The sequence below is a fragment of the Penicillium cataractarum genome (genome assembly GCF_028827025.1).
Source record: "Penicillium cataractarum strain IBT 29864 chromosome Unknown utg000001l, whole genome shotgun sequence".
Classification (NCBI taxonomy): domain Eukaryota; kingdom Fungi; phylum Ascomycota; class Eurotiomycetes; order Eurotiales; family Aspergillaceae; genus Penicillium; species Penicillium cataractarum.
The window spans coordinates 5,614,239-5,627,564 of record NW_026622737.1 but is presented as its reverse complement, the minus strand read 5'-3'; the positions used below and the strand labels follow the sequence as shown (position 1 = coordinate 5,627,564).

Genomic DNA, 13,326 nt, shown 5'->3' with positions numbered 1-13,326 from the left:
CCGCAAGTATAGTCCATGGCGTAGAAATGGTGAGAACTGCCTCGACTATTGTCCATGCTATTTCCAAGACCCTCATTCTACTTCTCTCTGCTGGTGTGGGTTTTACCCCAAAGTCTCGTGGGCCGTCAGCCAGTCACAATCACGCTGATTCCCCCCTCCCGGCCGCGCGAAATTGAGTGTGGCCACCAGAAACACACAAAGTCCGGAAGAGTTAGGAACGAACTCGTTCGTTCGTATATATTAGTACCAAAAGCAATATATCCAAGTAAGCAATACGACTGGATCAAGATGACCCCTTCATAGATGATCTAGACAATTCCACTTAGTCGTGCCGTACACTAATGAGCACATTTCATATGGGGCGTCCCCGTTAGGATCGACCCGTGGATATGGAATTATTGCCACACCCCTTTTACAACGCTCCCCCAGAATGATCCTCCGCTCCATCGACCAACTCGATTTCCAACCCTCAATCCAACCACCTCGTTCTTCTTCCCCCCTCTTCCTATTACTTCCGGTACTTTTTCTTCCTTTCCCCAGTCACCGTCCAGGATTGATCGCGTGGCTCGCTCGTTCGCGAGAATTCACAAACCCCCCTCTCCCTTTCCCCATACTCCGTGCTCTTCCTAGCCGTCCTTATTACATTATCACCGCACCGACCACCCATTACCACCAGTACCACCTTTGAATCCACCGCCATCGCCGTCCATCCTCTTCCTACCCTCGCCTCCCCACCTCCGAGACTCTTCGACTATCCCTCGATCGAGTTCTCCCCGTGGAGGGACCGCGCGCAATGAGTACTACGATCGAATCTCATACTGAACCGCCCGCGCCCGACCATGGCAGTCCGGCACCCAGCGCAGCGGGTTCGACAGGAACATCCGGAATCACGGTGCGCAATGGACCTGGAGGTCAACCGCTCAGCTTCAGAAGGTGAGCGACAGTCCGAGCCCTTATATGCTTTGTGTGTGCGTTGGTGGGATAATGCGACTGTGGTCGCGCTGGTGGCAGCCTTGAGGGGGAAAGGAAGAAGAGGGGAGAGCCATCGACAGGGTTTTCACCTTCCATGGCCCCCCGGAGAGATGTCCCGGATTTATTTTGCGAAGGAATCCAGTCTTTATAGATGCATGCTAACGTGATCGATCTAACTCTTAGACAACGTGCATCCCGCGCGTGCGAGGTACGTCCCTTTTGTTTCGAGGGGGAGACGCGATTTGGTGCGGTTGAGAGGGGGGAAAAGCCTCGGCTGGTGGTGTGCCTCGGCCCTTTGGCCACGCAGCTCTTATCGCCATGTCGAACTGGTCTACCCTCAATATGGCGCACCGGCTCCATAATCCCCCCCACGATTGCCTTTAAAGTTATCACCATTGCTAACGATAAGGGTTTTATCTCGGTATAGACCTGTCACTCTCGCAAGGTAAGCTTTTTGCCCCGGTCGCACCATCTTGTCACCTCGCTGTCGCTAATCTAACCCACCTGAATCAGGTCCGCTGTGACGCTGCCAGTCTAGGAGTTCCCTGCACCAACTGTGTCGCCTTCTCCATCGAATGCAAGATCCCTACCCCCAAACGCAAGAAGAACTCCACCAAGGCCAAGGACGAGAGTCGCTATGGTGACAGCCCGCCACCTCACAACACTGCCTCGTCGCTGGTCGATGCGGCAGTCGCTCAGTTTCGACCTAATAACCCCGATGACCCTATCAACCAGGACTCGTCCGATCTAAAGACACGAGATTCGAGCTCGGAAGATCAAGAAGATGCATCCTTTGGATATCGCAAAGACCGCATGGCCAATCAGGGCATGCCCATCACTTCCCTGACGGAGTCGGAGGCTGCACAGCAAGCCTCCACCGACAATGCCTATGCTCAATTCATGAAGCCAAAGTTCGCTCGTGCACCGATCAAAGAGGCTGGCCGGGTCGCATATCTGGGTGAATCATCCAATCTGTCCCTCTTGGTCCAAGATCGCCATGGCACCACCGACGTCGTGCACTACCCTCTGCCCCCGAACATCCGTGGCTCGCGGGCGCGGTTGACCGACCTAGACAATCTCGAGATTGATATACTCCACCAGCGTGGTGCCTTCTTACTTCCCCCGAAGCCTCTGTGTGATGAACTGGTCGATGCCTACTTCAAATGGGTTGCCCCTATCGTTCCTATTATCAACCGGAGTCGTTTCATGCGCCATTACCGTGATCCCAAGAACCCACCGTCGCTCCTCTTGTTGCAGGCCATTCTTCTAGCTGGCTCTCGCGTGTGCACGAACCCACAGCTCATGGATGCCAACGGCTCGACGACCCCAGCGGCTATGACCTTCTACAAGCGGGCCAAGGCGCTCTACGATGCCAACTACGAAGACGATCGGGTGACCATCGTTCAGGCTTTGGTACTTCTCGGTTGGTATTGGGAGGGGCCTGAAGGTGAGTTTGAGATACTGAATTATGGAGTTGGGCGTGCATTCTGACCTTTTCATGTCATAGATGTCACGAAGAACGTATTCTACTGGACCCGGGTCGCGATGGTCGTTGCCCAAGGTTCGGGTATGCATCGCAGGTATGATCAGCTATTTCCCTTAATCCTCTGATTTTGTCTAACATCAGAACAGTGTCGAGACCTCGCAGCTCAACAAGCCTGATAAGCGACTATGGAAACGAATCTGGTGGACGCTCTTCACTCGCGACCGCTCAGTTGCCGTGGCACTGGGACGTCCGATTGGTATCAATACTGACGATTCCGACGTCGAGATGGTGACCGAGGACGACTTCATCGAGGATGAGCTCGACATTCCGGCCGAATACCCGCCCGAACCAGTACACGTACAATTCTTCCTGCAATACGTCAAGCTCTGCGAGATCATGGGTCTTGTGCTGTCACAACAATACTCTGTCGCATCAAAGTCACGGCGCATGAATGCGATGGATCTCACACATTCGGATATGGCCTTGGCCGACTGGCTGCAGAACTGCCCCAAGGAAGTCTGCTGGCAGCGATCCCGTCATCACTTCTGGGCGGCTCTTCTCCACTCCAACTACTAGTGAGTCTCTCCAGCATAAAGCACTAATACTGCACTCAGGACTGACAGCTCTATAGTACCACACTCTGTCTGTTACATCGAGCTCACATGCCGCCTGCCTCCTCAGCGCCCAATAGCTACCGGGTAGAGGAGATGGCTTATCCATCACGGACAATTGCCTTCCAGGCCGCCGGCATGATGACGTCCATTATCGAAGGCCTTCAGGCCCACAACGAGATTCGCTACACCCCTGCCTTCATGTATGCTGACCTATTACTCTGGGTTTCCCTTGTTTCACCTCATCCGTTTCAACCCATCCCCCTCATTGGGATCTAGTGCTAACAGCTACGTACAGTGTCTACAGCTTGTTCTCCGCCCTCATCATGCACGTCTACCAAATGCGTTCCTCGGTTCCCTCCATTGTCGCGACCTGTCAAGAACGCATCAATGTGTGCATGTCGGCCCTGAAGGATGTCTCTAAGGTCTGGCTTGTGGCCAAGATGGTCAACACTTTATTCGAATCCATCCTGGGTAACAAGGTCCTTGAAGAACGACTGCAGAAGGCTGCTGGAAAGCGACACCAACGTCGGCCACACGACAGCTCTGCCCCTGCAAAGGCTTCGAGGCCAGACCCTCCGAAGCGGAAGTTTGATGACATGGATCTGGGTCTGCCTAACGGTGGACCCACACCCCCAGTCTCGTATGAACGGTCGCGCCCACAGACTCCAGCCGTGACGCCGTCGCGTGAGTTGAACCAGCCGCCTCTGGGTCAGGTATCACCGAACCATCGTCAAGATCCAATTATAGGACCCGCCCAGTCGCGAGGCAATACTCGACCAACTACACCCTTCAACGCGCAGTTCTCTCTACCTGCCACGCCGCCCGACTTCTTCCTGGTGACCCGTAACTCCCCCAATCTTTCACCGTCGCTATGGGAGAATTTCCAACCGGACCAGCTGTTCCCCGACGGCACGGCTATCTTCCCGGAGCTGACCTCACCACCCCCTCCGGGGACGGTCGATCCCCAATTGCACATCCCATCTCAACTGCATCCTCCTAATATTAGTCAACGACCCATGATGGGAACTCCACAGCAGCCGGTACCTGGGCGCAGCATGTCTGTTTCCCAAGGCAGCCCACAAATGATGTCAGGTGTCCCGGGGGGCATGCCTATGGGGCCTGGAGGACCTCAGCAGATGTTTGGCATGGAAGGCCAGCCCTGGCCCATGCAGGGACTGGATGGGACTATGAGCGGAGCGGCGCTGGACGCTGCTAGCCAGGACGACAACTGGAGCAGCAGCTCGCGCAGTGGGCCGACTGCGCCGACGACCTTAAACGTGGAAGACTGGTAAGTTTTCACCTCTGCCTTCGTGCCTATCCGAACGATTTAGCTAACTGATTTAATCTAATGTAGGTTCCAATTCTTCGGCATTAACGGCGGCTTTGGCGATCTGGCGGCATAAAAGGACCCGGGTCCGGCGGCGCAATGTCTTATCCTAATGTAATGCAAGTGTGGTTCTTGGTATATTGGTATATAGTATGTTCTTATCTTGTTTACTGGAGTTCAATTCCTCCACTTGAGGGCGTTGAAATGGCAATGGACGGTAGTGTTTTGGCAAGGACATGGTTATTCTTGTATTCGATACTCTGGCCTAATGGCTATCAGGGAAATGATACATCACTCTGCATTTCTTACATCAACTTTTTCTTTCTTGACAGAGACTTCAGTAATAGATCGTCATAAGAAAACTGTAAGATTACTATGGCGGCAGGACCATTTAGGTACTTCCGCCTCCCCGGGCCCCACGCGGTCGGCGAGTCACCGGCGAGTCGCTTCGGGTGACCGTCGACCGTCGGGTTGTACAGGATCCTTTCTAATTTCTCTGTTTTTCCACTCTGACTCGGGGGAACTTTCAACCTGCGCAATCTTCCTGACTCCTTGTCCTTTCACCCTCCTTCATCTTCCCCGTTTCCACCGTTTGCGCAGTGTTTCATTCCTCCCCGCGCATCGCCATGACTCAAGAACACCCCGCGTCCACCAACACCCCGCTCTACTTGACCGGAAACCAGGCCGGTCTGCGCGAGTTCTTGGATAAGTTTGATGTTGGTTATTCCCAGTTGATTTTCTCGTGATATATCTGACTAACTGATTTCTCTCTTCTTCTAGGTCTTCCTGTTCGACTGCGATGGTCCGTACATATTCCAGCCCTTGCGATCTCGGCCTTCCCTCCGCAATGTTGCGCCGCATTTTGAAACTACACTGCGCGACAAAAATCGCCCAGCGCTAACCTAGGATCTAGGTGTCCTATGGTCTGGAGACCACTGCTTCCCCGGCACAGTCGAAACCCTAGAATTGCTACGAAAGAATGGTGCGGAATTCCCACGAGCGATGCGACGAGAAATAAAGGATCTAACTCTCGTCCAGGCAAGCAAGTTGTCTTCGTCACGAATAACAGCACCAAGTCGCGCGCCGATTATCGCAAGAAGCTAGAGGGCCTCGGAATTCCAAGCACTGTTGTAAGTTCGGACGAGACTACCAGAAGAGGCTATCGAATCGACTGACAACCGAATAGGAAGAGATCTTCTCGTCTTCATACAGCTCCTCGATATACATTTCCCGCATCCTACAACTCCCCGAGAACAAGCGCAAAGTCTACGTGATCGGTGAATCTGGCATTGAACAAGAACTCCGCTCCGAGAACGTCCCTTTCATCGGTGGAACCGACCCCGCATACCGTCGCGACATCGAGCCCGAGGACTACAAGCGTGTCGCGGCAGGCGATACTTCCCTTCTGGACCCAGAAGTCGGTGTCGTCCTCGTCGGTTTGGATTTCCATCTAAACTATCTCAAGCTTGCTCTGGCATACCACTACGTGAAGCGGGGTGCTATCTTCCTCGCAACGAACATTGATTCCACGCTGCCTAATTCCGGGACTCTCTTCCCCGGTGCGGGATCTATGAGTGCTCCTCTCATTATGATGCTTGGACAGGATCCCGTTGCACTTGGAAAACCCAGCCAGGCAATGATGGATGCGATTGAGGGTAAATTCAAGTTCGATCGCAGCCGCGCGTGCATGGTTGGTGACCGGGCCAATACCGATATCCGCTTTGGTTTGGAGGGTAACCTCGGTGGTACACTGGGTGTTCTCACGGGTGTGAGCTCTAAGGAAGACTTTGTCTCGGGTCCTGTTCGGCCTCTAGCATACCTTGATAAACTCTCGGATTTGCTTGCCGTGGAGCAGCAGTAAGGATTAGCTGCGTTGAGAAGACTGGCTAGGATGGTTTCTGTAGATGGCACTGTGGTATAGACATAAATGAGCGGCAATTGGACATGTGATATTTAGAGTTGCACGGGGGAAACGAAATGCATAAAACGGGTCCTATGGGATGTTGACTTGAAGCCATCGGCAAGAATTACTCAATGGAGATGCACTCCAGCTTGTAATCGGCGAGAACGCCCGTTTGTGCACAGCATAGCGAGAAAACCGTCCGGCCAGGATCAGAGTAAATGCTGCGATAAGACTCTATCGTTCGTAATGATATTGACTAATATGATAGACCTGAAACCAGAACAGACTAGACTGGCTCGGATTTTGAGGTCATCAGCAACGTCCGAAGGGGTATTGTAGAATCTGAGTCAATGAAATAACAATAGAGTAATATTTGCCAAACGCCACATGGTTCAATCATCCCATCTGATGAACATCAGACCATCGATGAAACAACCTCATCCTAAGCCGCTGACCAACACTATTACCAACGTATCAGGCAAATAATCCAATCCCAAAGGTTTGGCCCCGAGCACCTATCTCCGTTGGTTACAGGTTACATCGAGGCCTCCCAATCGATCGGGCCCTGCAGGGAACTGATCTCTTCTAAACGCGATACCTGACACCCATCCATCCATCTGGATCCTGTCATTCGTCCTCGGAAGCAGCCGAACCCCTGCATGAGATGGTGCCCAAAGTTCAGCCACGAGGCTTCGGGTATCACGAGTCTAATGTAAGACTCGTATATAATTGGAATTTGGGAACACCCCGAACCACTGATGGATGAAAGTGGAGTAAGACGGTATACGAGCCGCTCAGCCGGATATCCGAGTGAATGGGAGGCTATTTTGGCTGAAGGCGGATTTATATACATATACTTCAGATTTTCATGTTTGTCGTCTGATGTTCACGTTGTCATGAGAAGTGCTTGCGTGGACATTGCTATCAGACATTCATGCGCGCCACAGGCGGTACTCGAGTCTTCCTTATGGATGCTCTATTGATCAGCTTCTTACTATGTCTGGTCTCACGGGCCTGGGCTATGCCCATGGCTTTAACGAAAGATAGCATCTCTTCTACGGATGTGGCGTTATATCAGATGAGCAGACTGGGTCGATCTGCTCTTGACTTGACGCTGTACGGTCTCGAGAATCGTATTCTGAGCCATGACCGAGGAAGTTGTACCCTGGAAACCCTCAGAGTTCGTCGAGACTGGAGATCTCTTACACACGGGGAAAGAAGGGCCTATATTGACTCAATCTTGTGTCTACAACAATTGCCTCCGCAGACACCTTCTGCCCTTGCAGCTGGAGCCAAGACAAGATATGATGACTTTGTGGCTACACATATCAATCAGACTTGGCATATTCACCGAACGGTAAGTCTTGTAAGCTCCAGGCAGTACATTAATCAGTTATGCTGATCATGTATAGGGCACCTTCCTAGCATGGCATCGCTATTTCATATACACATTCGAGGAAGCTCTCCGTAATGAATGTGGCTACACTGGTGATCTCCCGTACGTCTTCTTTGTTCTTCACATTTGGACACATCTCGAATAACAATCTCCTCTAGCTACTGGAACTGGGGCTCCGACATAAACTCAATGGAAGAATCCCCCCTCTTCGACGGTAGCGATACATCTCTCTCCGGTAACGGCGAATTCATCCCAAACCAAACAGATCTCCGAATCCCCCTAGGACACACCGATATCCCACCCCTCACCCTCCCAACCGGCACAGGAGGAGGCTGCGTAACCAGCGGGCCCTTCGTAAACTACACCGTCAACATGGGCCCCTCATTCCTCTACGTCCCGGGGGGCAATGTATCCCGAATGTCCAATCCACTCGACTACAACCCCCGCTGCCTAAAGCGAGACCTAACCACCTCCATCCTGCACGATAATAACAACTACACAACCATCCTGGCAGTGATCCAAAATAGCACTGATATCTGGGACTTTGAGACAAACACCCAAGGCGCACCGGGCAGTGGACTCCTCGGTATCCACGGCGGGGGCCATCTAGCAATGGGAGGTGATCCAGGCCGTGACACGGATGCGAACCCAGGCGATCCGGGATTCTGGAATCATCACGCGATGATTGATCGGCTATGGTGGATTTGGCAGTATGGTGACTTGGGGAACCGGGAGTTTGCGATTTCGGGGACGGGGACTTTTTTGAATGAGCCGGTTTCGCCTAATACTACGCTTGATACTCGGGTTCATGTGGGGTATGTTAAACGGGGGTCGATTGCGATGAGGGATCTTATGAGTACGACTGCTGGGCCTTTTTGTTATGTGTATTTGTGATTGGCTTTTTGGGTTGAAGGTGGTTGGATAGAGAGGAGTTGATTGTATTGTAGCTATGGATTTATATTATTGTGTCTTTTCAATAAGTATCAGATGCATTGACAACTGCTTGTACTTGCCGTAAATACCTTGATAGTACTTTTGTAGATAATCAATGGGCACAAAATCACCTTAATATGCTGAGTATCTGAAAAGGGTATGCTGGCTTTGAAACATAATACAAGGGTAGTATCGAATATAGGTCAACACGTAGGAGAGTTCAGAACTCGCTGGCCCATATCCACAAGCCAAGGCTTACTGTAGTACTCCCCCACTTCTCCAACAAATGAGTCAGATAACCCCCCAGCGGGGAGATTTCAATGTTTACCATCGTATCCACCCCAATTGGTCAGCCGAGGTGACGACGCCCTTCCCCGCTGATTCCAACAATCACTCATCCTCTGAACATCTTCATCAATTCGTCCAGTATAATCCCCGCACAATGGAAGCAAAGGAAGCCGAACGAGCAGCATTCCTGCTAGACGCCCAAACCAAAGCCATCGCTCTTTTCCAAGAAATCGAAACAAGCCTAGTCCGACCTGGAATCAGCGAAAAGGCATTAAGCGATGAAATCCACAAACTAGGCGCCGAACGCTACGGCGTCCGAACCCATTGGCACAAACGAGTCGTTCGAAGCGGAGAAAACACCCTTCGACCATACGCCGACAACCCACCCGATCGAGTCATCCAAGAAGACGACATTCTAATCGTGGATCTGGGCCCCGTCTTCGAAGAATGGGAAGCCGATTTCGGGCGTACATTCGTACTAGGAGACGATCCGCACAAGAAAAGACTGCGCGATGCGCTCCAGCCGATCTGGGAAATTGTCAAGGGCAAATTCCACGAGAATCCTGATATGACGGGCGAGGAGTTATATGATATCTCTTGTGATGTGGCGCGGGAGCATGGGTTTGAGTTTGGGGCTCATATTGCTGGGCATATCGTTGGGGATTTCCCGCATGAGCGTATTCCAAAGGATAAGACGACGTTGTATATCACCAAGGGGAATGACAAGAGTATGAATTGTGTTGGGCCGGATGGGTTTAAGAGGCATTGGATTTTGGAGATTCATCTTCATGATACTGCGAGACAGATTGGGGGGTTCACTGAGCAACTTTTGACGGTGGAGTAAACTTGATTGGTGATGCTAGATATGTTCTAGACATTATTAGATTTATTCGGGAAATGAACCTATCGGATAGGCTGTTATAGCCGTCTTGTAAATCTGAGATTCATAGCATATCAGTGTTACTTTCCATAGGTCAACTGGATCTATATCTCGGTCAAACAATCGAGCGCACGGTGGTTCAGTGGAGCGATCCCGGCTTGCAGATCACCTTTTGAAGAGAAAGTGCGTACCTGATATACTAAAGTCTAAAGGTAATAGCAACCTGAAGAAGCATAAACTACACCTCCCAAGGTCATCGGTGTATCATCGGCGTATCATCATTGCCCATAATCTCTATACAGGTGCCTTTAATGTGAAACCAAAGCCAGATGCTACTGTCATCTGCAGAAGTGGCAAGGTAGCACTGAAAGTCGGGGAAAGTGGTAGTCGTTAGTTCTATACTTCTACTTTTTTCCATTATCACAACAAAACAATCCATCGCTTTGGCCAACTCTTCGAATAGCATACAAGGACCCAGTATTCTAGGTATCTCTTATAGAAAGTATCATCCTAACAACTACCCCATCGTCATCCCGTTCTCCCCCTTGACTCCCAAATCCCAACCCCCTCCCACGCCGACTCCACTCCAACGGGACTACTTGGGCAACCCCCCACGTCGATCCATTCCAATTATCCACGAAACATGGCCGATGCACTCGTCACTGGGTATGATGCCGGACCCTGTTGACCGTGGCTGAGACCCTGGAGAATTTATCAGGGTTGCAATTGATCATCCCGCGTGTTTTGAAACCCCCGTTGATGTACAGTACTTTCGTGACTTGTTACTCCACTGTGGACATTTACCTCGACTTCTACTTCTACTCAGTGCTTCCCCTCACTAACACGCTATCGTTATACCAAAACATTTCCAATTCGCACCTGCGAATGAATTAGACACAAATCTACATCCCAAGCCACCGCCACAATGCGCCTCACACACGCGCCCCTGTTGTGCCTCCTCACTGTCGCAAGCGCATCCCTACAACAAACACCCCCACGCGCATCCGCCCGCCTCTGGGCCACCCACTACAACGGCAATGTCTACTCACTCGCCTTCAATGGCCATGATCTGTCCCTTACAGACACGGCCAAGACCTGCGGCTCAATGCCGAGCTGGTTGACATTCGATCCCGAGACGCGCACTGTTTACTGCTCCGACGAGGATGGCACGGCGGATCCCAGTACGCATGGTTCCCTATGGGCGTATCATGCCGGGAAGAATGGGAAATTGCATCAAATTGCGAAGACGAATACCGTTGGGGGCGGAGTGAATAGTGTTATTTATGAGGATGGGAAGGGTGGCAAATATCTTGCCATTGCTCATTAGTAAGTCTTTATTCCTCGATTGTTGAAGTTGCCCGAAGCGCATCTGGTTATTCTATTGACCTCAAACTAACAATTCCACAGCGAGGGCTCTGCAATCTCAACTTTTGCCCTCCCTCTACGCGACGATGAGCCCGCTGTCCAGGGATTCCACTTCAACATGACCCACAAGGGTGCCGTCGCGCAACAAGACGCGCCTCACCCGCACGAGGTCTTCCTCGACCCAACCGGGTCCTTTGTTGTAAGTCCCGATCTGGGCGCTGACTTGCTGCGCGTATACTCCATCGACAGTGGGTCCGGCAAGCTACAGCAATGCCCACCAGTCAACATCACATTCGGAAGTGGTCCTCGCCACGGTGTGTTCTGGACGGACGGAATCAACAACGATACGCATTTCACCGGTAGCCAGGACGGTCGGCCAGAGGACTGGCGCCAGGTTGCCGCCGTCGGCAAGACGATGATGTACCTCGCCAACGAGATTGGCGGCACGGTGGACGTGTTTGAGGTGGCCTATGCACGATCCGGATGTCTCTCTTTCCAAAAGACCCAGACCATGGTGCCGTATACCAACAGCACGATGCCCAAGGGTGCGACCCCAGCCGAGATCCGGATGGTCGGTAATGTGCTCTACGTCTCCATTCGCACGGATCAGGGCTTCGCCCCGAACGATAGTATCGTCACTTTGGACCGGTCGCCACGCTCTGGGGCCATGATGCTTCGGAATAAGACCTCGTCTTATGGCAAAGTACCGCGCACCTTCACGATCAACCGCGCCGGTGATCTGGTCGCCATTGGAAACCAGGCCACCTCGACGGTGGCAATTGTGCGTCGGGACCGGGAAACCGGTAACTTGGGCGAGGAGATTGCCATGCTGCAAGTAGGCGAGCCCGGTACCGTGGGCACTGCCGAAGGACTGAGCAGTGTGATCTGGGAAGAGTGACGCTGAAATAGACAGAAATGAGGGAGGTGTAGAAATCTTGTCAATGGGATCTCATATCTACATACTTTTTAACCTAGGGGGTAGTTTCGAATGAGAAACGCGGGGGGAGTTCATATCTTCATGTGCTATTGTCGTAGAGATGCAAAATGCGACAAAGGTTCATCACATAAAATCGTCCAAAAAGTCCGGATCTCGATCCTGGTTGCTGCTAGCCTCCATATTCTCCGCGCTAAACATGTCGTCGTACGCGTGGTCCTTCTGCCACTTGAGTTGCTCACGCTCACGCTTCTCCTGCTTATCCCGAGTTTGCTGCTGCTCTCGCAACTTGCGCTCGTCGTGTCGCTTCTTCTTCAGGAATTCTTCTTTTTCGGCGCGGAGATCGGGGAATTTCTCGACGCGGGTCTTGTTCAGCCGGTTGACGATGGGGTTCTCGCGGACTCGGACTAGGACTTTCTTGACTAGCTTTTGGTTGTGGAAGGAGACCTGGCCGGTAGCCATGGAACCGTCTTTTTGGAGGTTTGACCAGGGTGTGTAGATAATGGTGATGTTGTCCTTTTTGTTTCCTGCACAATTGGTCAGACATGCGTAGCTTGTTGGTATATGGAAGAGACATTCGGGGACGGACCGTCGATCGAGTTCGCTTTCGTCAGTTGGGCGCAGTCCTCGAGGAGGGGCTCGGGGATATTGTCCCACGTCTCGCCATCGCGGAGACGAAGATAGACGTGCGCACTCGATAGGTTATCAACGTGGAACTGTGCCGGATATTAGTGATCTAGGAGGGCCGTTGTAAGACCGGGGGTATGAAGACCGACCCTATCGTACAGCAGTGTTAGCCCGGCAACAAATGATGGAATGATATTCCCTCAAGGCACACTTACCAGACATCGTGGTCCAATCCAAACTTGATCAGATCCTCATCTAGGCAGAACTGTTAGGAGCTCATCCTTGAAGCAACTAGTCAATCGATATCATACTCTCAAACTTGTCCTTGCCGACGTATATGAACGCGGAGGGGGAGACCGCGTTAGATGTGAAATAGTAGACCATGATGGGCCAGAGGAGATTGAGGTATCGACAGGGCGAGGATCCGTTGCTGATCAGTGAATGCTCCAGCACTTTTTGATTTCTAGTGGGGTTCGTGATGGGTGAAAGATTTATGGCTTAGTCAGCTCTGTAGATCGCGCGGACTGAGTTCATAAATGGAAATCAGATATCAAGCATGTTACAGGAATTCAAATATAGCCAAAATTGTGACAGACCCAAT

General features: G+C 51.7%; 6 protein-coding genes across 6 annotated transcripts; 5 read left to right on the top strand and 1 right to left on the bottom strand.

Moving 5' to 3' along the window:
* Nucleotides 1-793: 793 nt before the first annotated feature.
* Nucleotides 794-4,475, top strand: farA (CeGAL family transcription factor; the record flags this gene model as incomplete). The annotated part of the gene is made up of 9 exons (XM_056694935.1): nucleotides 794-933; nucleotides 1,156-1,180; nucleotides 1,400-1,417; nucleotides 1,486-2,419; nucleotides 2,480-2,552; nucleotides 2,605-3,033; nucleotides 3,090-3,272; nucleotides 3,368-4,360; nucleotides 4,427-4,475. The coding sequence occupies 9 exons, from the start codon at nucleotides 794-796 to the stop codon at nucleotides 4,473-4,475; spliced, it is 2,844 nt and encodes a 947-aa protein (XP_056561664.1).
* A 550-nt stretch (nucleotides 4,476-5,025) lies between these two features.
* On the top strand, nucleotides 5,026-6,260 carry N7496_002003 (uncharacterized protein; the record flags this gene model as incomplete). Its single annotated transcript, XM_056694934.1, has 5 exons — nucleotides 5,026-5,115; nucleotides 5,180-5,201; nucleotides 5,313-5,381; nucleotides 5,438-5,529; nucleotides 5,586-6,260. 5 exons carry the CDS (start codon nucleotides 5,026-5,028, stop codon nucleotides 6,258-6,260), a joined length of 948 nt encoding a protein of 315 aa, XP_056561663.1.
* A 976-nt stretch (nucleotides 6,261-7,236) lies between these two features.
* On the top strand, nucleotides 7,237-8,592 carry N7496_002002 (tyrosinase family protein; the record flags this gene model as incomplete). The annotated part of the gene is made up of 3 exons (XM_056694933.1): nucleotides 7,237-7,659; nucleotides 7,715-7,800; nucleotides 7,857-8,592. The coding sequence occupies 3 exons, from the start codon at nucleotides 7,237-7,239 to the stop codon at nucleotides 8,590-8,592; spliced, it is 1,245 nt and encodes a 414-aa protein (XP_056561662.1).
* A 481-nt stretch (nucleotides 8,593-9,073) lies between these two features.
* On the top strand, nucleotides 9,074-9,763 carry N7496_002001 (M24 family metallopeptidase; the record flags this gene model as incomplete). The annotated part of the gene is made up of 1 exon (XM_056694932.1): nucleotides 9,074-9,763. The coding sequence occupies one exon, from the start codon at nucleotides 9,074-9,076 to the stop codon at nucleotides 9,761-9,763; it is 690 nt and encodes a 229-aa protein (XP_056561661.1).
* A 961-nt stretch (nucleotides 9,764-10,724) lies between these two features.
* Nucleotides 10,725-12,062, top strand: N7496_002000 (lactonase family protein; the record flags this gene model as incomplete). Its single annotated transcript, XM_056694931.1, has 2 exons — nucleotides 10,725-11,125; nucleotides 11,207-12,062. The coding sequence occupies 2 exons, from the start codon at nucleotides 10,725-10,727 to the stop codon at nucleotides 12,060-12,062; spliced, it is 1,257 nt and encodes a 418-aa protein (XP_056561660.1).
* A 162-nt stretch (nucleotides 12,063-12,224) lies between these two features.
* N7496_001999 (uncharacterized protein) lies at nucleotides 12,225-13,109 on the bottom strand (the record flags this gene model as incomplete). The annotated part of the gene is made up of 5 exons (XM_056694930.1): nucleotides 12,225-12,625; nucleotides 12,688-12,814; nucleotides 12,845-12,875; nucleotides 12,941-12,980; nucleotides 13,037-13,109. The coding sequence occupies 5 exons, from the start codon at nucleotides 13,107-13,109 to the stop codon at nucleotides 12,225-12,227; spliced, it is 672 nt and encodes a 223-aa protein (XP_056561659.1).
* Between the last annotated feature and the right edge of the window lie 217 nt (nucleotides 13,110-13,326).